This window comes from Tachysurus fulvidraco, chromosome 10 (genome assembly GCF_022655615.1).
Source record: "Tachysurus fulvidraco isolate hzauxx_2018 chromosome 10, HZAU_PFXX_2.0, whole genome shotgun sequence".
Classification (NCBI taxonomy): Eukaryota; Metazoa; Chordata; class Actinopteri; order Siluriformes; family Bagridae; genus Tachysurus; species Tachysurus fulvidraco.
In genome coordinates, this window is record NC_062527.1 from 9,895,801 (window position 1) to 9,921,249 (window position 25,449).

Below are 25,449 nucleotides of genomic sequence, written 5' to 3' on the forward strand. Positions count from 1 at the left end.
TGCAGTTTTCTTTGACCGGAAAAATAATGAGTATTGTTTAAGGACTCGTTCAGCTCACCACAGACCATGCAAAGTGAATGAGGTATTTATACAGTAAAGAACTAACGTTATACATTAAATAATCATGATGAACATAGCTCCAATGAACATGTTAGAATTAAATGTCCAAAATGCAAGCAATAGAGAGTGCAGGACAGTAACAACTGACTGAAGGCTAGCAAACAGAACATAAATCTGTAGAATATAAATGAAAGGGGGATCTTTGTAGAGGAGGACATATGAAGGGCAGGACATGAAGACTTTTGCCAAATTTCACTTCTGCCCGACTAACGCTACATTACACAGCCAGGATTCCCTTCATGGTAACATTTCTCAACCCTTGCCACGGAAAAGATCCTACAAGTCATCCTGTCCTGCAACCCCACCACCTGCCCACTAAATTTAATCCCTTCCACTATCCCCATCTTGCAAAACCTCCTGCCCTTCATCACTACAATCATCAATGGATTTATAACATCTTGTCATGTACCAACTAAGTTCAAGAAAGCAAAGGTTATTGCCATCCTGAAAAATATAGAATATTTTTATTTTATAAAAATATAAAATACAGATTGGTATCACTTATCTCTTTCCATTCTAAAATTCTTAAACTCATTGTTTATAATCAACTGTCTGTTTGTCTCACAACCACCAAGATCCCAACAGTCTGGCTTCAAAGTGGCACATTCCATAGAGATTGCCCTTTTGGCTGTCACTGTGAAACTACATGCTGCTAGATCAGCCAAGCTGCCATCTGTCCTTATCTGACCACTCTCTGATCTGCCTTAAGTTTTCCCACACCATGCCATTGCTGCTCTACCTCCACTATCTTTCAGTAGCTGAATGTGTCAGATTCAAAACACTGATGTTTGTCTACAAAGCCAAAAATATACCAGCTCCATCTTACATTAAAGCTCTTATTACTGCTTGTACTGCATCACATTTCCTCATGATCTCACCATCTCTCAGGGTACAAGGTAGGTGAGATGCTTCTCTGTTCTGGCACCTAGGTAATGGACAGAACTTCCCCTAGATGTCCAAACAGCTGAGTCACTGACTGTCTTCAAAACATGCCTGGAGACCTACCTCTTCCAGAAATATTATATACTAGTGCTTACTTTTTTCACTGTTTGTTTATTTATTTATGTTTAAATGCTATATTTCCTCCCAACAGAGATTTTAGACTGATTGTTTCCCCAGTCTGTGTCCGAGTCAACTAGTAATAATGCATTTATTGATGAAAACCTCAAAGCATTTATGTAAGTCACTCTGGATAAAGGCGTAAATGTTCTTTTATTGACTGATGATATATATACACTTTTGGACATTGTTGGAATATTTTAGCATGCATGTACATTATTCTGTTGAAAAAATCCATGGCAGTCTAGAATCCATTGGAGTTTGTGTCAAACCTTGTTTAGCAATATTCATGCAAAGATGCACCAAACTTGCAAGAGATTTAATAATGCAAAGAAGAAATTTTATAATAATATTAAAGCTTTATTTTCTTCAGCAGTGCCTTGCGTTTTGCCTTCATTAATATTTTAAAGACCCTTTATCATTTGTTTAAATACAATAATCTCATGCAGAACAATGCTGCCCCCACTGGAGCTACAGTAAGATAAGTTATAAGTGTCTGAACGAGGGGCATGAATTGATACTAACTAAGCAAAGGTTAGTATAACATGCAGTGTATTTTGAAATAGTATTTTGGAACAGATTTCTTATAATCCTTGACAATGTCTCATAGATTTTGTTTTGTGAGTAATGGAGCCAAGGTCAATCATTTGAATGAACACAGTGCCATCTGTCAGAGAAAGTGAGTGTGTGGCATATCAATGAGCAGCAAGGTCATGGACTATTCTTCATCCCCACGATTCAGATGCCAACACTATCAAGTTTCCTGTATTTCTATAACTGTAGTAATGCAGTCTGGCTTGAAGCGATTGGCAGATATTATACTATTGATCTGCATATATTACACACCTGAGGCAAACTGGCTGATAATGTGTTCACCAATCTCAGGGGAAATTATAATTTTACTCTGATGTGAGAGAGGACAGAGGCCTCTTAATCATTCATGGAAGAAACTCACTAGTTATATTTGGATCTTGATGATCATAGTGATGAGATGAAATCCTGGAGGGCTTTCTTCATTATGCATCAGTAGAGCAGCAGCATGTGCTCCTATTCTTAGAAAAGCTGCTTAATGGAAGTGTCTGTTCACAATGTTTCGCATGTTTTCTGTGTTATGGGATCCCAAATGGGTCTTAGTGTAACCTGCTTTCTGCTCTAGAGTGTTTATTTATTTTTTATCCAACTATTACCCTGAAAATTAAAAGCCGGCCTAATGTCTGTGGACAAAGACCGCTTTGACCTGGATCCTACACAACTTCAGCACTGCTTATTTCTTTTAAAGCTGTGTTTATATTCAGGTTGGGGCAGTTGGCCACTTACCAAATCAGCTAATTACTTCATAAAAGAAGAAAGCTACAGGTTTGTTCTGTTTCTGCTACCCTCTAGTGGTTGATCTCGATTACCCTTGACGGTCGGACATTTTTGAGAAGATATGTGGAGCATTAAGTCTCTGGAGAGCTATTGAGTCTCTTCACTTTATCTGGGTTGAAGGCACTGATACATGCTCAAGACTATAAAATGACTGTTCAGTCTATAAAGGCTTTTCTTTAGTCAGTCTTTTTAGATTATGGAATACATTAAGATTTACATTTACATTCGTATCCGGTGGGACTTCATCTGCAAACAGTTGAAGGCACGCTGGTACAACACACCTACTACATCTATATGGATATATAACCTGAAGGAGAGTCAGCTTATAGCTGGTACAAGAGTAAAGTAATTGGTAATAATATCAGTACATTAAAAAGAGAAGTGATACAAAATATGATCAACAGTATGCGGAGGGAAAGATGCTTAATAAAAAGGTCTTAGAAAAAGACGTAGAGAGAATTAATACAATAGGACATAGTGAAATAGAGATTTCTTCAGTAGCTGCTTTACCCTGGTTAGAATTATGGGAATCCGTAGTCATGAACAAAGGGTATGAGGCTGGATATGAAATTTTTAATTTATCTTAGCTATGAGCTATATATGGCCTTCCATTTGAATCTAGGAATACAAAGGATGGATGGATTGTGATGACATACATAGTGGTTTTATCAAATCTAAATTTGATATGATGGATCTTACATTTACAGCATTTAGCAGATACCCTTATCCAGAGCGACTTACATTTTCTCTTATTTTTATACAACTGAGAAATTGAGGGTTAAGGGCCTTGCTCAGGGGCCCAGCAGTAGCAGCTTGGTGGACATAGGAACTGAACTCACAACTTTCCGATTGGTAGTCCAACACCCCAACCACTAGGCTACTACGTCTCTCCGGTCTTTTGAGAGACATTTAAATTATAAAGTCAGATTTGCAATGATAGAAGATGCCATGAGACATTCAGATTCTAGTGATTTAATTTGCATGCAGGACAAGATTGGACCAAGTGATGACCCCTGAGGGACTCCTATAGTGACTCTGTGTGGTGATAAAACTAAACCTATTCAAGCTATGTGGTGGGATGATCCTGTAGATATGCAAAAAATTATTTCACTCCCAAAAATGGGAACAGATGTTCTTTCTGGCTTTGGCCAAAGCCTCTGTGACTGTAAGGATGGCCATGTCCATAGGATATATGGCTTTGTAGTCAGATTGTGTGGGATCTAGGAGGTCATTTAGTGGGTGGTATGTAGATAACTGTTCAAGCACTGGAATAGTAGGAGGGAAGATTTCTGGTATTCATAACTAGCATACTTGAATTTACCATACTTGAACATGGTAGAAACCAAATTATATATGTACTGACCATAGTGGACACATACGGAGGGAAGTAGCTGGAGCTTATCTGAAGAAGGTAGACAACACTGTGTAAAGTGAGAGCAGCTTGCTGGACAATGTGTATTCATCAGTCTCACCACTTTTTGGCCAGTAAGTAACATGAATGTCTCAGTAGTTGGGCTCATGTTGTGCTCATAGATTCAATAAGCTTTAGCTAAAAGACTGAATTATGTTTATCAATGACCCTTTAATATCAATAATATGTTTGTGTATGAATAACTGGAATTAAATTCTCTTGATACAAAGCTCTCATATATGCATGCTTGTTAACCACTTCTTACTAATCTGTGAACCAAAATCCAGTGCCCATGCCTCATCATTCCATTCAGTTCCTTCAAATGAGCCGGGAGCTAGCAAATAGTCCGAAATGACTGAATGAGTGTATTAAATATCAGGGTTTTTTTTTCCCCCAAGTATTTCTTCACAAAGCCCCGACATAGTAGTTACCATGGGATTTGCTGACGTCAGAGGCAAGAACCAGTTGATGCAGTGTTGCTTAAATTAGTCTCTAGTGATATCCACCAATCTCTCTCTCTCTCTCTCTCTCTCTCTCTCTCTCTCTCTCTCTCTCTCTCTCTCTGTCTGTCTTCCATCTAATGCTTTCATGAATAAAAGGAATTGTGTAGTGTACATATGCGGTTGCATTTTGCTAAAAATGAGATTTGTATAGTCTTCCACAACACCATTTAAGTGAAGAATTTCCCCTTTAATAAAATACGTTGTAATCATGTTTTGGTAATCAATATATACAGGTTGAAAGGTTACAATATTCAGGCTGGAAAAGTGACAAATCACCATATAGAAAGAATTGCATTTGCAAGGAATGAGCAAATGTCTGTGGCACCAATTGCAAAACCATTCCCTTTTTGGGGATTGTCTCGCTGTTGCCTCTCCAGTGCACCTGCAGTCAATTTCATTTGCACCAAAGCAAGTGAATCTGATTCACAAGCACGTATGCTTCCTAAATCGATAGACTGATATCCCTAAAGCTTAACTAACTTGGTGTTATACTTTGATGATTAAGTGTTATATATATATATATATATTGTATTGTAATATATTGTATTGCTTAAAACAGTACTTCTCAAAAATAAAACTCCTTCCTATTCTAAAATCAGACCTCACAGTATTTATGGAACAGTGCATTTGTTATTAAAACAATATAATTATTCATAATGCTAAGTTGATGCCTGCAGCACACACTTGATCTGAGATGATCTCCTTGCCATCTCTCATTTCAGTTTCAATGGACTGCTCTTTTTATTTATTACTATATTACAGTTAATTTTCAACATTCTGGCCATTGTACATATTGCTTATCACAGACAGAAATCATTGGATAAGCTATAATGTACTCATTTCTACTCTTATAATGGTGTTGCACATTTGGCAAATTAGTTCATGTTGAATTTTTAATATATTTAATCAATTAATCATTTTAACCCGTAAAAACTTTTCACTCCAGACACATTTATCAATGGCTGACTTGGCCTCTGCTCTGCATTTGTTCAACTCCACATCCTCCACATTAACTTTTAGTTACAGCAACATTTGCATGGAATAAAAGTAAATATGCCTGACTTCTAAGAGTAATGTTAATTTATCTAAATTAGTTTGAAAAGTTGAGAAACATCCACTGAACATCTGTTTGACCACACACAACTAAAAAGCATCTGACACACCAAAGCCACAAAGAGCTTTTAATATAACTTCATTTAATTAGGCTGTTCTAAAGCTGGTGTTCTAGTACTGAAGGTGTGCCTTTTTAAACTGTCCAAAAAAAAGATCCAACGTCATAAACAGGCTGTGCTTCCGTGCTTGCCATTCACTCAGATTTATATTTCTGTAACTATTTTATTAGCTATGCCACCTTTTATTCACTAAGCAGTACTGTTTTCTTTTATGTACTGTACTTTCTGTATTCCTAAAGCTTCACCAACCATCATGTTGAGATTACTGCAAACAAAAAAATCTTGTTCGTTAGAAATGGTTTTATAACGAGATTTTATTTTTCTTTCATGTTCTAATATCTGAATATAAATGCATTTAGTTTCACTGAACAGGCTGAACAGCTAACAGTCAGTGACACAAGCCATGGTATAAAGGAGCATAAAGCCTTTAGAAAGAAATTGCTTCCTTTTCAGTCAGCCATGTGGCATCGTCATTTCAGACACAGCAGGTACACAAATCAAAGGCAATTCAGAATGAAAAGACTGCTGTATTGTGCAAGCTGCCATTGCTACATATGTATAATGACATATAAAAAGATATTATATATCTAAGATTATACAGACATTTTTGTTGCATTTATATAGTGCTGATCCAGTGCTATGGTATGCCTGGCTGTAATTCCTCTTATTCAACTCATACAGCTTTAATTATATTGAAATTGAGGTTTAGTTTCATTCTTTGTGCTGAAAGCAAAGTGCTAATTTCTTCCCCCAAAATAACAGGATTATTTATAATCTATTTATTCTTGCCTTCAGCAGTCATTATTCTCTTGACTCACATAGCCAGGCATGAGGACATTTTAAAAAAATAAGCTCATATTTGGACTGCTTCTCATATATTCTGCTTCTGGTTGTAATGCTGTACACATACACAATATATATCATTATATCATATATCTATGAAAACATACTCCATTGGCCATGCCAAACATTCAGCATTAATATAATTAAATAAAAGAGGAGATTCTTATCCCATCAGCCAGGAAACCATACCTGGGGAGAGGATAGAAAATTCAACATCATAACAACCACAAATATAGTGAATTGACTCAAGAAATTATATCAGTGCTCGTCTAATGGAGGGCTTGCAGGAGATGTCAGCAGCCTAAACTTTTATAGCTCGTTATTTGATATAAACTTTTAATTTTCAGTTTTATTACTTGTTTATTTATAAGGTGCAGCCAGCTGGCACTACTATTATTTAGTAAAATTTAGCCAGCTAGTTAGCAGCTTAGATAATCTCTTAAAGTCCCACAGCAGGAACTACATTTTTTTTTACCTGATTTTAGAAAAGCCTTTTATAATAAGTAGAAACTAAAATCAACATTAGGCCAGATCAACAAATAAAACACAATGAGATATATAATATAATAGGGAGGATCTAAACAAGAAGCCCAGTTGAATGATTCATTTTAAGCCCAGGTTAATGATTCACTTTGAGGATGTAGTTTTGATTTTGGAGGTTCCTCTCCCATCTGACCTTCCTCCTGCCAGATTTTCACGGTTAGTTAATCATGAGACCATTTAATATCTTCCAACTGATGATAGAATCAGTTTTAAAGTCAGGTTATGCCTTATTACATGATTTATTTAGCTGTGGAATGTGCCAGATTAGCTTGTTAGGCTTTTGGCTTTGGTTTGTATGCTGTAGGATACATGTATGGATGAGATTTCTAATGGCAAACCATTAGGATATATATATATGGAATGAACTGGAAATCTAAAAATGGATCAGAATCGACAGAAATACACCAAACAAATATAACCACATTTATTTTGAAAGTATAAAATATCACACTGTAAAGGCCACTTTTCAAGGGTATAACAACAACCTCAAATGTTTTACACAAAATTTGAATACCTGCCCCTCAGTCTATTATCCATCAAACAGAAATGTCATCGTCCCACTTGACCTCAGAAACTGCACACATTTTAGCCATGTATCTGATGCCAGGAGTTCATTCTAGTCCATCGTTCAGAGGTTGCAGGTATTCCAGGTGTTCTCATTCACTTCAAAACCAGTGTACAGGCACAGCTTGACATCAAATTAAACAGGCACTGGATGCCCTCAAACTTGGAGACGCTCATTGAATGACAGAACAAAAAATGCAGTTCACATTCTATACATTGGCACCAGTCAGGCTCATATCCAAGACCCTGGTAGTACAGGCAAATTTGGCTCGCTTTGATCTTAGCAGGCTCCCCTCTTTCTGATTCTATGTCAGTGAACGTTAGTTCTTATTCGTTCCATGCACAACCATTGACATGGTGTCAGAATGAGGTAGACCCGTTGTACCCAAATCTTAGCTTTAAGTTTATACCTATGAAGTAACAGTCACATCAACCGGCTCGAGTGGAGCAGATGAAAAGGAAAAAAAAAGAAAAGAAATTCACATTCATCCCACATTTTATCTACAACTGACTGATCACCGACATGTTGGAATATCTGAAGTGTTCCCTAGAAATGCATTACTCCTGCTTTTCCCATCCCTTTCTGAAGTAATGTTTTCTTTATTCACAGATACCAATATGCCGCCTCTACATATCAATCCACTAGTCCTCGGTCTCACCAGGCATGTCTGAGACAGAAACTGCAATACACCCAAGAGGAATCAAAGCTGGCAAAGCCAAGTTAGATGAGGATGCACTGCTACACCAGTGACACGCTGATGCATGTATATGTGAGGTCTGTGTCAGTCTATGCTCTGTGTCCCCTGAAGGCTGAAATGGAGCAGGGGGCTTGCACTGTGGTGCGCTCGAGTGCACTGGCATGAGATAATGAGTGCCTGCTGATAAGGCTCAGATTATCCAAAGCCTAGTTTCTGTGGACTAGGACAAAGTGCCAGAGCCCATATTGCTTGTCCCCCTGGAGGATTTGTGGTTGATGATGCTCTCTGTGGATTTCAGTAGTCTCTCCAGGCATGGGGCGCTGATCTTTCCTAGAGGCGGCTGACATGGCACAGAGTCCATGTTAAGTTCAGGGGTGTCTATGGTGGAGGAAACCGAGTTGTCTTGTGTTGCATCTTCATCCCTATGTGCTGTTAGCAAGTTCCGGACTGTGCGCTGACCCTGCTCAGCAGTGGGTGAGCAGATGGGAGATGTGTGGAGCCATTTCAGATTGGTGGCAGAGTAAGGTGTTGGAAGGTGGTGGTCACTGCCCCGCATGGCCTTAACAGCCACAGGAAAAGCACTAGTGCTGCCAGAGTTGAAGAGACCAACAGAAATGGGGACTGGAGGCGAGGACAACTGTGACAGAGATACAGAGGCAATGACATGCATTTCAAATATATACTCTGCTCTGAAATTATTGGCATCTTTCTTTATGATAAGCAAAATGAATATCATCTATTAAGTATATATGTTGTATGCGTGTGCACATGTGCTGTTTGTATGCGTGTACACTTGTTTCCAAACACCATTTACAACAGTGCAACATTCTTTCAAAAATACCCACACTGCCATAATTAATATTTTTTGTCAGGAGAGAATTCCTGGCAAATATCCAGCTGTTTGAGACATTGCATTATCATTCACATTGTAAATTCTGCTAAATGCTGGGAATGTAAATTATTGAATATAATGTTTACACAGTATTTTTTAATACGAGAAAGCAGGGTGGATTTGGATACACACTGAATGAGGATATATGAGATTACATTTGCCCTCTAGATACATCCCTAAACTTACTCATTGTATGCTAATGGTCCCCAACTAAGCCATTTTGACAGTGAAGTCATTGCCCCAAATTTATTCCAATGTTTTAAATTATAGAAAATAGCAATTTATTCACACCATACCTGCTGACACAAACTTACCAACTGGTACAGAACATGCAGCCTTTATCTTTTAGAAAGGAGCAAGAAAACTAAAACAAACTAATTTGATGCTGCAAAACACTAACAATTGAAAAAGAGAAGAGAATATATATATATATATATACACCCATGCCAACAATTCCCTTGGCCATTTTTGAGTGGAAATGTATTGAGAAAAAAGTTCTTGAGTGGTGTAGAAGTAAAGTTTTTCCTTCTAATCAGAATATAGGAGTTTGAATTGAGAGAGTGCTTTTGAATTCCATTAGCCTTGAACATTAAACTGGTTTAGTTTCATTTGCGTTCCCAAAGCTGAAGCACTAGTATTATACACAATCTGAGAGGGACTGCTTTTAAAGATCTGTTCAAATCTTTACCTCTTTTTTTTTAAAAACTGATATTTAAGTGTATATTTTCTTGTGTAGTGTAGCTGTTCACCAAGACCCTTTCCCCCCAATATGAGCTTTGTTCTTAGGTAACACAAGAAATATGTGCAATACCTTACAGGTGTACTAATGGGTTTTAATCCTAACTTGACTGACCTGTTCCTTCCAAGTCAGTAATTAACGAAGAATGGTTATCGTCTGTCCTTACTGTCTACCTTAGCCATGTTCGTGATAGGTCTGAGTTGGTGATGAATGCTGGTATGAAATTACCATTAGTTTGATCCCCCGTCTAAAATTACTAAATTCAACCATTTTACACTTGGCACCCTCTTAGTCTGACATGACACTTATGCTTGATATATAGTGACGTGTGAGCCACAATAGCAAAACTTTACCTTGGGTTTTTTCAGCAGTGTGGTCTCTTGTGTCAGCTCCACAGCAGTGGTTTGGTAGTTGGGTTTTATGTTTGGAAACCAGGTCTTCAACATTTCCTCCATTTTCAGGATGATGTCAATATAGCGCTCACTGAAAGACACATGATGAATTAAGGATAAATTTAGGACATGGTCTGAAACAACAAAGGTACACTATCTGACCTGAGCAAGTGTGAAAGTCTGCTTTCTTTTGCTGAACATTACTGGTAGCACTGGATTCAAAATCATGTCTCGCCACAAATACAGATCACACATGTTTAAGCTTACACGTGGCACAGACCACGTTTCCTCTTGCCTCTAAAAATAGGTGCATAAGCCTACAGTGATACACTCACAGCCACGCTGCATACAAAGAGGAACAGTTGCCCTGAGCAAAAGTGATGCAAACTTTACTGTTCACCCACATGCTGCTGATCATGGACTTCTAAAAGGATTCAGTAGATATTTAAAGTAGATTAGTGTAAATCAAAGGACCAGATTCTACCTGTCCTAGCCCTATTAAAATTACATGACACATTATCCATTATGATTTCTGCCAGGAAAGTTAATTTGATCGCCTTGCCAGCTTTGAGGCCTTGCTCTGAGTGGCTGCCAGCTGGCAAAATAATTCAACCCAAGGGAGGGGCACACAACGACTTCTCTTTGCCACCCCATGCTGCATGTGCCCACAGGGAGGTGGCCTCTCTTCCGCTTAGTCTCTCTCTCCAGCAGCTGCTGGGTCAGCTGGGGCCATGTTGGCTTAAGGCCCTGATCTACAAAACGGGGGCCTACGATTTAAAGTCACTGTCTATTCATCTGAGATGGTAACATCCCAACAATGTACTGGGTCAGTTGCATGCAACATGTTCAGAAGTTTACATTCTTAACAGTTCAAGAAAAAATCTGTATTTGTTAGTAATATTTGTATTGGTTAGTTTCATGGGATGGGTTGTGTTTATACTATACTTTATCTTTGCATGTCCTTTGTTTAAAATTAAACCCATTCACATTACCCTCTCTTATTCAAATTCGTCTGAATTTTTCATGTGATTAGGATCATTAGCAATATAACTGGACTTAAACTACACTAAATTGTCACACTAGATATTCGAGGAACTACAATGCAATACAAGAAGAATAGACTTTTTTACAGCGCACCAAAATGTAACAAAGAAAAGTGGCAGGCTTTGTGCCAAATACTGTTCTCAGAATCAAGAATGACTCACACTGGGATGGCAAGTCATATAAAGCAACAAAAGACTTTCCACCAGCTACACTGCAGTAGATGGTCTCACCACATGACAGCTAATTGATTGGATGTACAGTTATTTCTAGATCGGAGCACATAGCAACAAGGCTGAATGGTTTTCCTGTTGTGGCCATACAGCCTGTGCCATAGCACAGAGTCCAGAGTACAAGAAGGTCTGCTGGAACACACCTACAACATCAGCAGGAGTTTCCTACTGCCTCCACAATACTCAAATCCTCTGGCTTATTCTGCAAAGCACTCGCACTTAAACACCTGTTTGTAAGAAAGCAAGTGCATGGCGAGCAAACAAACAAATAAACAAACAAATAAACTTTAAACCAGAAGACAAACTACACATTTTTCATCCAAAAACATAAAGTTCTTGCAGAAAAGAACTTTATTCAATTCCCAAACTTGGACAGTTATTTAGCTACCTCACATTTTCATTACAACGCATGGGCTGTAATCTTAAGCTTTCTGGTAAATGTCAGAAATCTGCTATCCGTTCTTGTATTCTTTTAGGAGACATTATAGTAGGTTCAATCTGAATAATGTATTTGTATCTGGTTACATCCCTAATACATAAAAACTAGTATACAATCACAGACTGGTGAAACTCAGTGTACATGGATGGAAGTATTACAAGGATAAAAGCTCTTACCCCATGCAAGGATTCTGAAGGACCCCCATTATTCTCTGGATTCGATCCATGGCTACACTCTCCTGGAAAGTGCTGAGTCCTGTGAATGGAAACCACTTTTATTTATTTATTTTTTTGGTTTTTGACACTCAGTTCTAGAGCCTTGTCTCTGACAGGCTGGGCTGTGCCTGTGCAGCAGATGGGTTTTTGTAAAAGTGAGTGGGAGGGCAGACTCTCTGTCTCTGTGGCCAGGAAGTCTGGGGTCATTTGGAGCTCCAGCTTTGACGGAGATCCCAGTACGACTGCTCGTGAATGCTTGCCTGGCACACAGCCTGCCTAGATGCAGTGCCATGCGGTGCTAAATCCCAGCCAACAAAATGCAACATTCAGTATCTACTGGGCTTAATACCATGTGGTAGTGTGTATGCCTGACTCATGCATGTTTCACCAGTCCTCTAACCACTGCGAAAACACTGAAGCCAATATAATTTCACAGCCAAAATACAAACACCCCAACACTCTACCTAATGAGCATTAGAGACGAAAAACATTATATACAAACAGATAAGTTAAAGGAAAGTACAGTGGCTCTGGTATGGAATAGTCTCTTTTACCAGATCAAACAAGAGCTCACTGAATCCTGTAACAAGTATGAAAATGACATAAATTTGATGTTATCATCTTCAGTTATCAGATCTTACTTCAACAGAACACTACAGGAAGTTTTGCCACTAACATATTAATCACAGCTCTCTATAGCCACAATCAAAAACAATAATTGATTTTTTTTTAAGAAAGGTTCATCACTGCAGTAAAGCTCTAGGAAGCTACAGAATTTGTGCTAAATGAAATGCTTTTGCTGTTTTTTTTTCCTTTAAAGTGTCACTTGTCTGTAGCTCTGAGATTTCCATCACACCTTTAACATGTTTTAGGAATTCCTGATAATTTGTAGTAAAAATTAACAATATTTTGTCACATATTGTTGATCAACTACATTAAGACAGGCCATAAAAATATGGAGTATTAAATAATGAATATAAATATTGAAGAATGAACTATCAATAACTTGACAGGCTTGCAAGCAGTGTTCAGTGTACACTGTCTTAATGACATGATCCTGCCTTGGAAATAATAAATTCACTGATCAATCAAATGGTCATACTTTCATAAACATCCTAAGATCCACTGTAAAGGGACTCCTAAAGTGCAGCTGTTCTCTGCATGATTTGACATCTTCCCTATTAGCAACACACCTAATGCAATGACTAGAAATTTATGGAAATAAGTGGAGGTAAGTGGAACCTACAATCTAGTCTTCTAGATATCACAGTCAGGAGCTGCATAAAACCTACTTACTTGTAATCCAGCTAACGGAAAAGGCCACCGTAATATTACGGAAAGATTATTGCTAATGATTTGAATAATTTTTACTAAAATAGTTGTCATTCATTGTTGAAACATTTACAAACTTTAGAAACATGCTCCAAATTGTAAGTCAGAAACCTTTTAGCTAATCTAAAATTGTTAGATGGATAATAGAAATAATAGTAAAATAATGTGTGCATTTATTACATAAATATACAGATTTTCAGGTATTTTTATAGTTTCTGGTGGAAACATTGTAAAAAATGTTTTATGACATGTCCACTTTTAATATTTCTGTTAAACATTTATACAGCACATATTCTAGATATATTTGTGAAATTATAAGCCGATAAATGCAGTCCATTGTCTCCATTTTCTGCTGCCCTCTATGGTGCTCTAAACAGAACAGTCAGTAGTAATTAATGAATACGTGTGTGCCTGCACTTATACACAATGCATGGTAATTTTTTCATCACACGATATTAAACAACTTTGTGAGCTATGATTCCGCCAAAAGGCCGAGAATGCTTGAAATATTTTGTGCAGACAGGATCCTGACAAACTCACAAACCTATTGACTATTCCTTCTTTGAAAAGGTCAGACAAATACAAAAACAGTAAAGAAACTATTCAAGGCACAAATCAGAAAAGCACATACAGGAAAAAAATAACACAATTACTGATATTCAACGAAGGGCAAGACTTCACTCTGAACTAGAGGAAATTAAGGTATAAAAGCTGTAGGTAAATATAAAAGTAGCAACTTAGAGGTAAGTATTCTGGTACTGTTGCATGCAGATGGCTGAGACTGTAGTAGGGAGAAGTAAGGAAAGCCATGTGCAGGGATGTGTGAGGTCAGGAGTGCAGTTGAAACCCCTTGCTAGAGAACAAAGTAAGAAGTATTTTTTAAAGAAAGCTGCTACTCACGTTCTCTGTATCTGCCAGAACGGAGGCCATTCAGGATTGAGGAGAGTGGGTGAATATAGCACTGCAACTCCATGCACTGCAGAACAAAAACCAGCATTCAACGCCTTTTTTCTAACACTAGTCATTATCTGATAAAGAACAACTCTACTGTTGAAAGTGTCCTGAGGACATGATTGCAAAACAGTTTTCGTTTTTGAAGAGAGCGTTTTCCATATCGAGCCATTATGTAATTTCTTAAATCTTCAATAATCCGATTTCATATAGATATCTGCACCTCATAATTTAGACCCTGTATAAGTTTAGAAACCAAAGCAATGTGAATTATTGAACTTTCACCAAAGCACTATACACTTAACTGACAGTTTCTTCATCTTCAACTAGATAAAAGGGAGACACCTTTCCCAGAAACAGTTCCACCATGTTTATTTCTAACACTTATTCTGTTTGAGTGTGAATCTAGATCATGTGGGTGATACGGGCCATCTTCTGTAAAACTGGCACTCCCCTTGCACTGAATGTGCCTGAAAGACAACATATGCCATACCTTGCATGCAAACAGCTTGTCCTTCTCTGTTGGGCTAGCTGTGAGCTGCTTTTCCTTTTGCTTTGGTACTGGCAGGCAGCGTGATCTTTTCTGTGCCTGTCTGCTTTTGCCTTTAGGGCTTCCTGGGGTGCAGATGTGGTCAGACATGTCTTCCTGTCCCAATAGAGAAGGGTCTCTGTCTTCACTGCTGAAAGAACTGGTTGGGCTGGAGGGGGGACTGCTCCTGCAGCTTCTGTCCTCCTTAACCTTCAGTGAGTGGTCACTGCTTTTCCTGCAAGTTTGAGGCCCACAGCTGTTCTGAGCTGCAGGAGTGGTGGGCAATGTGTCCTCTTCTTGAACATATTTAGTCTCCAGCTCACTGTTGTTGTGCTCTTCATCATCACTTGCCAGCCAGTCAATGGAATAGTCCGAATCTGATGCCGACATCCTCGGCCGCTTCATTACTGGCCTGTGGAAAAGAGAAGAGGCAGACTACAAGTCGAATAAAAATGCAATCAATAAAATGTAAATCCCTGCTTGTGGGTATGTACATGCAATATATGAAGAAAGAAACATTATTTCTTACCATTCTCCTTAATTTTTTTTTGTTTAAAAGAAGCAATTGGGGAGATTAATAGCTAAAAACATTTGCAGTGAAAGATGCCAGAATATGCATGTATGTAAGGGGCCAACACTGTAAGGCACAGACCAGTCAGTCATCCATGCTCCACATTGCAGATAAACAGTGTCCACACAGAAGGCTGTGTGCTACATCACCACCACAGAAATCCACCATGTGGTCCATAATCTTAAATACGTAAACAAAAAGCTGTCTGGGACTGACACTTGTTTTCCTGCAAGCCTTCTATGCAGTGTGTACTTAAGGTAATGTACTAACTGAACAAAATCCATGTTCAATCAACATGCAACCTGGTTTGGGTGTATAAATTATTTCTTATGGATAGATGTTCTCATATAAAAATAACTGCTGTGTTTTCTCTGCTTTTTATAAAATAAGGGCCCTATGGATGGGGCCTCTCGACTAACCAGGTGGCTGAAAACTTTTACCAAGAGCCTCAAATGCTCATTCAATAAGATTGGATCAGAGCAGCCATGACAGCCACCGTGAGATGGAAACAATAGTCCCTCGACGACAGCCATTTTAATGAAGCTGCAACACTGACATTTATAACATAAAATATGAGTCCCACTTCGGACCTGAATTAAGAAAAAGCATCTGAAGCTGATGAGCACAAAAGCAGATTGTGTAAAAGGACAAAAGAAATCAAGACAAGACTTTTTTAATTGGCCTGATGCATTCAACATTCTCAGACTTAAGTTGTTCACTAATAAGAACAATACAGAAGACAGTTAATTGGGATCTTTATTTTAATTGTTACTATTCCTGGTTATGTTGTATAGGACAGATAGTAAGCATGAAGTATATGAAGCCAGCAGGGAAAAGCTTTTTCCTAGTGATTCACCACGAGTGTTTCACCATGAAACCACTTCCGTAGTCCAACAATCACATTTTGTTGCTTTGCAACCTGGAATGAAAGGCTTTTTTCCCAGCATTTTTTTTGTTTTTTGTTTAATCAAGCTGTATTTACTCAGTACAACTTATAACATCCAATTGAATGATAACAGCAAAAATTGAAAAATTAGTCAAATATGCTGTTTGATTCATTCATTTTGGATATGAGAGGGAGTATCCTGAAAATGACATTGTCTCAATGGCACATCACTTTAATTAGCTCAGCATAAAAAGAGCTTTTCCTGAAGCATCTCAGTTCATTGTGGTACAACTGAAGCAAACAATCAACTGTGAGTGGCAAGGCACTGTTAAAACATCTCCAGGATAAAGTTGTGGACAGGCACAGTTCAGGAAATACAAAAAAAATTCAAAGGCTTTTTATCAATCCCCAGAAGCACAGTGAAGTCTATTGCTAAGAAGTGGAAGGTGTTTGATGCAACCAAGAGCCTCCCTGGATCAGGACGGCCCACCAAACTGGATGGAGCAGCGAGGGGGAAACTGGGCAGAGAGGCTACCAAGAGGCAAACAGCAACTTTGACCACGTCATAAATTCCTGCAGCTGTTTCATTGTGTGCATGTGACAACAATATCACAAATTCTCCACAAATGTGGCTTGTCTGGGAGAGTTGGGAAACTTTTCAAGAAAGGCCAAATGCAGTCATGACTGAGCTTTGCCAAAATGCACCTAAAAGATTCAGAGGCCAAGTGGAAAAGGGTGTTATGGCGAGATAAGAATAAAATGAAACTATTTTATAGCCTCAAACAAGTAAAGCATGGTGGTGGTAATATCCTGCTGTGGGGGTGTTTCTCTGCAGCAGAACACTTGTCAGGAGAAAAGGAAATATATACAGGGCAAAATACTGTGAAAATACCGAACGTTGTCAATGGAAGGAAGACACACAGCAAAATCGATTAAAAAAAGATTAATGTCCTTGAATGGCCTAGTCAGAGTCCTGCCTTAAACCCCATTGAAAAGCTGTGGAATGACCTGAAGACTGCAGTTCACCAATATCACCAACAATTTTAAATGAACTTGAGTAGTTCTGCATACAAGAGTGCACAAATAAGTCTAGAGGTGCAAAATTGGTAGAGACATATCCCAACAGACTAATTAAAAGGTGCTTCAACAAAATACTGGCACAACACGGTGATCTTTTATCCACCTCAGTGATTGTTTTTTTTGGTCATTGTTTTTTCTGACCTGTTTTATATTTTATTTTACTTGGATGTTATAAGTTGCAGTGAGTAAAAACAACTGGATAAAACAATAATTGCGTCTGTCTTCATTTCAGGCTGCAAGTCACATTTTTCTTGCTTATTTTGAAGGGGGTAATTCTGTTCTATACCCACTGTAGTTAGCACTGAGGACAAAGGAGGAAGTTGTTCACTCTCCAAAGGCAGTCTGTTTATACATAAAATTAAAACAAGTGTTTCATAAAAGCAAAGCAGATTTGTGACATCACAATACTATAATTAACAAAAACATAGAAAACATGCACATTTGCCAACTTCTGTTTATAAAGTATTAGAGAATTAGGCCACATTATCACCCGTATTTATATTATATAAATATATAAACTCATTAGATCTGTGAACACGTGTACTCTAATAATAAAGTGCACATTATGTAACCAAGCGTCAGAGACAAGGCGGTAAAAACGCGCCTATGAAAGGTGATAATATACTAATGGCACCATTTACATATTGTGAAATTTGTTAACCTTTCATAGGTTTTCAAAGCAGGAAAAGTGTGGAGCAGCATGCTGAGCACATCCGATAAGTGATACAAAGACCAGTCTTGGCAGTGAAATGTTCAACAATCAGAACAAACAAATCCAGTAAAACATAAGACATTGTTGCAAAGTCTGATAGCATCGAAGAGACTGGAATAAATGAGATTATAGAACTCAGTAAACATCCAAACACAACCCCATGCTATAATATTAAAACAGTAGACTAGGTCACAACAGAGCTCTAGTTTGGGACGTGGTTAGATCATCCAAGGTGATTATATAAAATAAAACAAAACCACGAAAGATATTCGTTATCAATAGTTTATTACCTGTAGGATTAAAGAGGGTGGGGCACGAGACAACACCTAAATGCAGCCTGAACTCAAATAACTACCTAGAGAGCATGTTATTATAGGCGGGTAAATACATAGGTATATATACACACAGGTGTGTGTATGTGTGTGTGTATATATATATATATATATATATATATATATATATATATATATATATATATATATATATATATATATATATATGTATGTATGTGTGTGTGGTATGTATAAATATATATACATACACATATTACACACATATTACACACACACACATTATATATATATATATATATATACACACACACACACACACACACAGGTATATATACATAGGTATATATAGTCGATCACAGGTTATAGAACAAGGTTGCGTTTTTGTTTTTTTTCTCTCATTCTATAATCCTGCATTTCTTATATCCATATAATAAATGTTATATTCTCATAATCGATCTTTCAAACAAAAAGAAAAAGAAATGCGCCATTTGTTTTTGTTCTATTCGAATAGATTGTGTAAGCTTAACCACATGTGTAAAAACATACGGGGATCCGGGACGATAATGAGCGCCGATTTCACTGCATAGCTTTAGGCAACTCGTCTAAACTCTCTTTACATCTCATCACATAAAGATGTGCGACAACTCAAGCGCTAAATATCCGCCTTACAAAGTCATAACAAATGTCGGAGTTGTTTTTGGTTGATGTTTAACAACGCGGTCGTACCTTTTTTCAGGATGTAAGGGATCGGTGCGTGTTCCTTTGTTTCAGAGGTAAGTCCCGGACACGGTGAGCAGCCCGTCGACGAGCTTCGTGCTTTTCCGTGATGCGGAGCTGCGACTGAGACGCCCGTGTTACTGCTCCCCAGGCAACGTGTCTGCGGGGGCGTGCACAAACACACCGGGCTCTCCTATTCGCGTCTCCACAGCCCGAGCTGACCAATAATATTCGTGTATAGAGGCGGCCGTGGGCGATTGGCGAGAAGAGATTATATATGTAAATGAGATGGAAATGTAGAAAACACGTGGACACGCGGATCGGTTTCAGCCGGACGGACTGTCAACTCGGTGGTTCTGTTTTTGCTCCCAGTGGCAAACTTATTCACGCCTCATTAAATCAGTGAGGCTGATGCGAACAGAGAGAGAGAGAGAGAGAGAGAGAGAGAGAGAGAGAGAGAGAGAGAGAGAGAGAGAGCAGATATCCGATCGCATTATTCAAACATATTATAATCCATCCTTTCACCAACATCCACAACGATACAGGAGGTTCACGAATGTCTTAAGTCTTAATAAAAACCATACTACGTCCTTGAACAGTGTTTCACAGGGATTACATTTATTATAGGACCACAGCAAAGCACGTGGTGCTTTGGTCACGCCTTCTTATTCCGCTTCCCGTTAAGTGCACGTGAGACGGTGCTCGTAAACCGAGCGAATTAACGTTAATGGTTTAGCAGTGGAGGAATGAATGAAACAGGAAGAACGTGACGCACCGCAGTACGATCTTTTATTCGGGTTAAACACGTGACGCATTACGCAGTCAGAGCGTAAACACTGCAGTGTGTGTGGGGGGTGTGGACCGCCCCAAACCAGATCAAACCACACTTTTCCAAAGACACACACACCTAGTGCTTTGCGATATTTAACCTGCAATAGCTCCATGCTCCGGGAGTGAAGGCAATTTTGCAGACAACCTACTGATGCCAGGAGGCTCTCAGTGGCCTTTTAAATGTTGTAAGATGCATTGAAAGAAAATGTCAAAGCAATGATCAATTAACCATTACGGTGTAAAAAGACAGCACACTGTGAAAGCATGCAATCAGTGGCCACGTTATTAGGTACACCCACTAAAGAGTTTTTATTAATAACTCATCCCTGTAGAACATTTCTCAACCCATAGCAATACTGCAAACACATCTATCCCACTGCTATTTCTTTGTCAGAGCTCTGATGAGAATGATGGTTAGTGGTGGTTTCATGCTGTTCCCTTTTCACTGATGGATGCAATACAGAGGTGCAAGCTAATTACACACCCCTATAATTGATCACCTTTTAGAATGATCACTGAGTTATTTCACCTTATTGATATTAATGCTAGTAAAGCTTAAGCATTGCTATTCAGTAATCTTCTCTAACTGATGTACAGAGACATTTTACAACAGAAATGTTATGCCCTGACTTTAGCATGTGGACTTATTTTGGTTTTTGTACTGACAAAGAGGTGTAACATTGACACCAGGTCTTCCAACTTGTAGACCTCTGACAATGAGTGACAAAAAATAAATAAATCAGAATGTGTGGGCATTTCAAGGTTCATTGCTATTGTGCCAGAATAGACCAGTTTGAGTACACCATGACTATGGCAAAAGAATGTGACTGGTGACTCACACACATTTGCTTGCACACACACACACACACACACACACACACACACACACACACACACACACACACACACACACACACACACACACACACACACACACACACACACATTTGCTTGCACACACACACTCTCTCTCTCTCTCTCTCTCTCTCTCTCTCTCTCTCTCTCTCTCTCTCTCTCTCTCTCTCTCTCTCTGTTTCTCTCTGCTGTCCTTAGATAAGTTCTCTAGTTCTCTGAAAAGGGACCAGGTGAAGATACAGGGCCTGAAGGCATGAGTCACAGAGGGGTTTTTTTTATAGAGAAATCTGAACATGTGGGGGAGAGAGAGAGAGATACCATCCATTTCTCTCCTCTCCTCACAGAGAATGAAGGACAAAATGTTTTTTCCACTCAAACTCCCACATATGTTATCAACCAATCAAACACTGATAAAATACTGAAATACTAAAGATGTGAACTAAAAAAGAAACCATTACAACATTTAACCTCTCGAAGTCCTGGGTTATATATATATATACATTATTCAAAAAGTACTATGAATTATTCTGTATCTATAATGAGACTGATGGGAGAGGTATGTAGATAAAAGGGTCTGGTCCAACTGATGAGTCCTTGTAGTTACAAAGCTAAATGTGGCCTTGCTTTTAATGTAGCTGTTAATGTGCATATCCTCTGCTAACTGTTTGATTATTGCTAATCTGACAACAAGTAACCATTAGTCTGAATCTCGGATTTCTATTATCACATCTCTGTTTTGCCTGTGTCTGTCAATGCACTGGACAGTAGCAGAGAGACTGGGGCATGCTTTGTTAGTGTTCAAAGCTGTGCAATAATAATGGGCTATGTGTATTTAATTATAGATTTACATGAGGGATCTTACTCAAGCCTTCCATTAACAAGCAGTTCAGAGAACTGAACTTTATTAACCTTAACCAACACCCACAATCCTATGGTAGGCTTGATCTTCATTTCAGTTAAATGAAGATAAATAAATCCAAAATGTTCACCTTTATCATGAATTTTTCACAAACCAGAGGTCAGAGCATGTGACATTTTCCACCTCCTCCACCTTCCCAGCACACTCATGCACACACTCACAGAGATGCTGAACTTTGAGTCAGGTCTGAGTCAGGACTGAGACAGGAATCGGCTCTATGATTTGCAGGTGCTGTCAGGCAGGCTATGTAATTCAGAGCCTAATGAGGATTGAGAGGATGTTTAGAGATGTGCTGTCCCTCTTACTTTCATTCACTGAGAATACTTTGGACCTGGTTCACATGGATGTTAAATTTGAATCCCTAAAAAATTTAAAATTACTATTAAATAATCAGTATCTCACATACAGGAATTTGTTTTGCCATATTGGAAACACCTTAAAATAATACTTTACTAAAGAGACACACTTGCATTGACAAATCTGATTCAGACACAGGGGATAAACAGAACATATATGCCATTTTATACATTTTACCATTAAAAACAAATGTATAGAAACACATTTAACAGTACATACACATCTCTTAAAAATGGAATATTGACAATTGCTTAGTTTTATCAGTGTGAATGGGAAATTTTCCACTGAAGATTGTGGCTCAGCTGCAATATATGAGATGAGAGGGGTGGTTTAGTTTTGATTTTATTGCCTTTCCCAGAACAAAGATTCTGAAATGAGTGATGGGTAGGAGGTGCTGCAATACTCATGGTCCAACACACTAAGTTTCTTGCCAAATAAAGAACAAAGTGCAGCCTATAACTTTCTCAGCATACTTAGATAATGATGCATATACAGTACTTGATGAGTGTGCGGATCCTCATTGGTACAGTTGACTCAGGTACAGTGCCCACATCTGTACTAATCTATATTTATTATGTGTACAGAGGAGGAGTCTATATATGTTTGTGTACACATATGAGGGTGGACGCATAAATATTGTCCAAATTGTTGAGACTAACACAGCACTGAGATTAAGGACACACACACACACACACACACACACACACACACACACACACACACACACACACACACACACACACACACACACACACACACACACACACACACACACTCACACACATAGAGAGAGAGACAGAGACAGAGACAGATCTGTACTTTACAGTTTTGACAACAAATCAAGTCTTTGTTGTGTCATTTACAGATGGCTGAAAATTCACATGTGAATAGTTAGCGCAGCATCAAAAACAAACAACTCTTCCATAACATAGTTTCCATATAATGCACACAGAACGACAAAGAGTTGTTTCATTTGTGCAGTAGTAAAAGTGGTGTAGATGCATAGTTTTTTATAACAGTTGCACATTCTACTGTGTTTTATGGTATGTCACTGTTGAGAAACAGGCTGAAGCTGAACTGCACAGCAGCACTGAAATATTGCCCTGAGAGGCAGTGGTTATTGATGATGAAACCAGGTATATTCTGTGTGAACAAAAGCTTTTTAAATATTCAGCTCCACCACTCACACCTCCACATTATCACCACTTACCTAATTACCACTGTAGCCTGAGACAGGAAAATGGCTGACAGTTAGATATCAAGCTGGTGTTTTAAGATCACATGGTCAGTTTGCTCCTCCTTGAAAGCAGAAAAGCCAGATGTATCCCTTCTATTACGTAGGTTTTGATGCTCACTCAGCATTTTTAGGGGAACAGTCTTTGCTACTGTTCATGATCTTGGCTGCATAGTGATTATGCATTGATTGAATATCAGCAGTGCCTATGTTTAGCTGAACTTCTGCAAGCTGAAAAAATCACTGTGATATCACTGGGCAGCCTGTGGCAGTAATGACTGTATTTGTGTGTGGGGGTAATGTGTGTGAAAGGTTATGTAGTCTCACTAGAAATGAAACTTAACAGACCTCCAGGACTCTCACTGAGGCTTAAAGTGTCTGGGCATTTATTCCCTCTGTTCACCCACATTTACTTATTTTCCTGTACCCCAAAGAGAGAGGGATAGCAAAAGAGAGAGTGTGTTTTTTCCATAGACCTTCTGAGTGAAGATTTCTGATAGTTACATGTGAATTGTGAAAGCTTATTTTTCCATGGACACTTGGAGGCATGGTGCCAAAAGTTTGGCAGCAAACCACAGTTCACTCTTTAATGACTGTGTGTGTGTGTGTGTGTGTGTGTGTGTGTGTGTGTGTGTGTGTGTGTGTGTGTGTGTGTGTGTGTGTGTGTGTGTGTGTGTGTGTGTGTGTGTGTGTGTGTGTGTGTGTGTGAATGACTGCCAACACAGCTCAAACAGCAGTGGGATATCTCTCACTGTCCAGAGCTGAATGCTCCATGTGACATGGGCATATTTTAACTGGATTATATAAGTGCACTAGCTCCGCCTGTGCTCCACTCTTAAGGAGAGCTCCATACGATCCAGAGGAATCTGACCTCTCTCTACCATCCCTCAGTTTCCCATTACCTAATCATTGTATATTTAATTCTACATGTAAATTCATCTGCACTCAGGTGTCATTTCTGTCTTTTATATTAATTGTGCTGTGGTTTTGCCCATGACTAATCATTTTCATTGTTTAGTATGGATATTTTAATTTTTAACATTAATTAAGGACAGTTGTCAGCTGCATTGACCACTTGACAGAGACAATCATGATCACTTACTTATCAACCTTTAGCAAAACTAAAAAAAAAAAGAAAAAAGATTGCGAAACCTAAAAATGCATGTAACATCTACAGTCAGTTATTTTAGTCTATAAACTGAAGCATCTAATTAAGAGGCCCTGAGTGAAAAGTATTGCATCTAACAGAGCCCCAGGTAATTAGCACATTTTGTGCCTGGCTGAACTATGACTCCCGCTGTCTCAATGGTGAAAGGCTGAATTAGTTAGAATCAGCATGCCACACAGGGATCATCTGCCACCCCACAGTGCATCATCTAATTCAATCACAGTGACACCATCCCCAGCGGACTGGCCCATTAGCCACCGCAGTGAAATGACATTAGTAATTGGTGCCTGCTGTCATCGTAGCAAAAGATAAGGAATACTGTTATTAATGGTCTATGACAAACCATCCAGCTTTTCCAAGGCAGACGTGTCAGTCCTCATGCAAAATCTCATTATCTCTAACCACAAAGAAAGAACAGACTCATGTTTTTGTTGGCTGATATCAGGTGAAAGATCCAAAGAAAAACATCCTGTTTAATCAGCTGTATGTTTGGCAGTCATGCTGTAATGGCTACTGACCTGTGCAGCACGGACAGTACAACGTGTTTGTGACAGAAAAGCAAAACAAGTGGCCACCTGTCAACCCATAAGACTGGCAAAAATCAGGTTGCATTCATACATGTTCATTCTTCTTTCTCTTTAAGCAACATTCCCAGTGTACCACAGTTTAGGCATTTACAATTGTGCAATTGATTTGATGACAGAGTGAAAGACAACAGAGTAACACAGACATGTCTAGAATGTGTTTAACATGAGCTATGAGCTATTAAAATGTGTTGTGTC

The 25,449-nt window shown here is 38.6% G+C and overlaps 1 protein-coding gene across 2 annotated transcripts; it reads right to left on the bottom strand.

The window, feature by feature from the left end:
* Window positions 1–7,428: 7,428 nt before the first annotated feature.
* Window positions 7,429–19,698, bottom strand: LOC113660099 (circadian-associated transcriptional repressor). Of its 2 annotated transcripts, XM_047819517.1 has the most exons (6): window positions 19,314–19,698; window positions 15,009–15,458; window positions 14,465–14,540; window positions 12,194–12,272; window positions 10,266–10,395; window positions 7,429–8,918 (listed from the first exon to the last, which is right to left on the bottom strand). In XM_047819517.1, the coding sequence occupies exons 2-6, from the start codon at window positions 15,447–15,449 to the stop codon at window positions 8,502–8,504; spliced, it is 1,143 nt and encodes a 380-aa protein (XP_047675473.1). In that variant the 5' UTR covers window positions 15,450–15,458; window positions 19,314–19,698; the 3' UTR covers window positions 7,429–8,501. The 2 variants fall into 2 exon arrangements, with proteins under 2 accessions (XP_047675473.1, XP_027029150.2); XM_027173349.2 differs by lacking the exon at window positions 19,314–19,698 and having other exon boundaries at window positions 15,009–15,479.
* Between the last annotated feature and the right edge of the window lie 5,751 nt (window positions 19,699–25,449).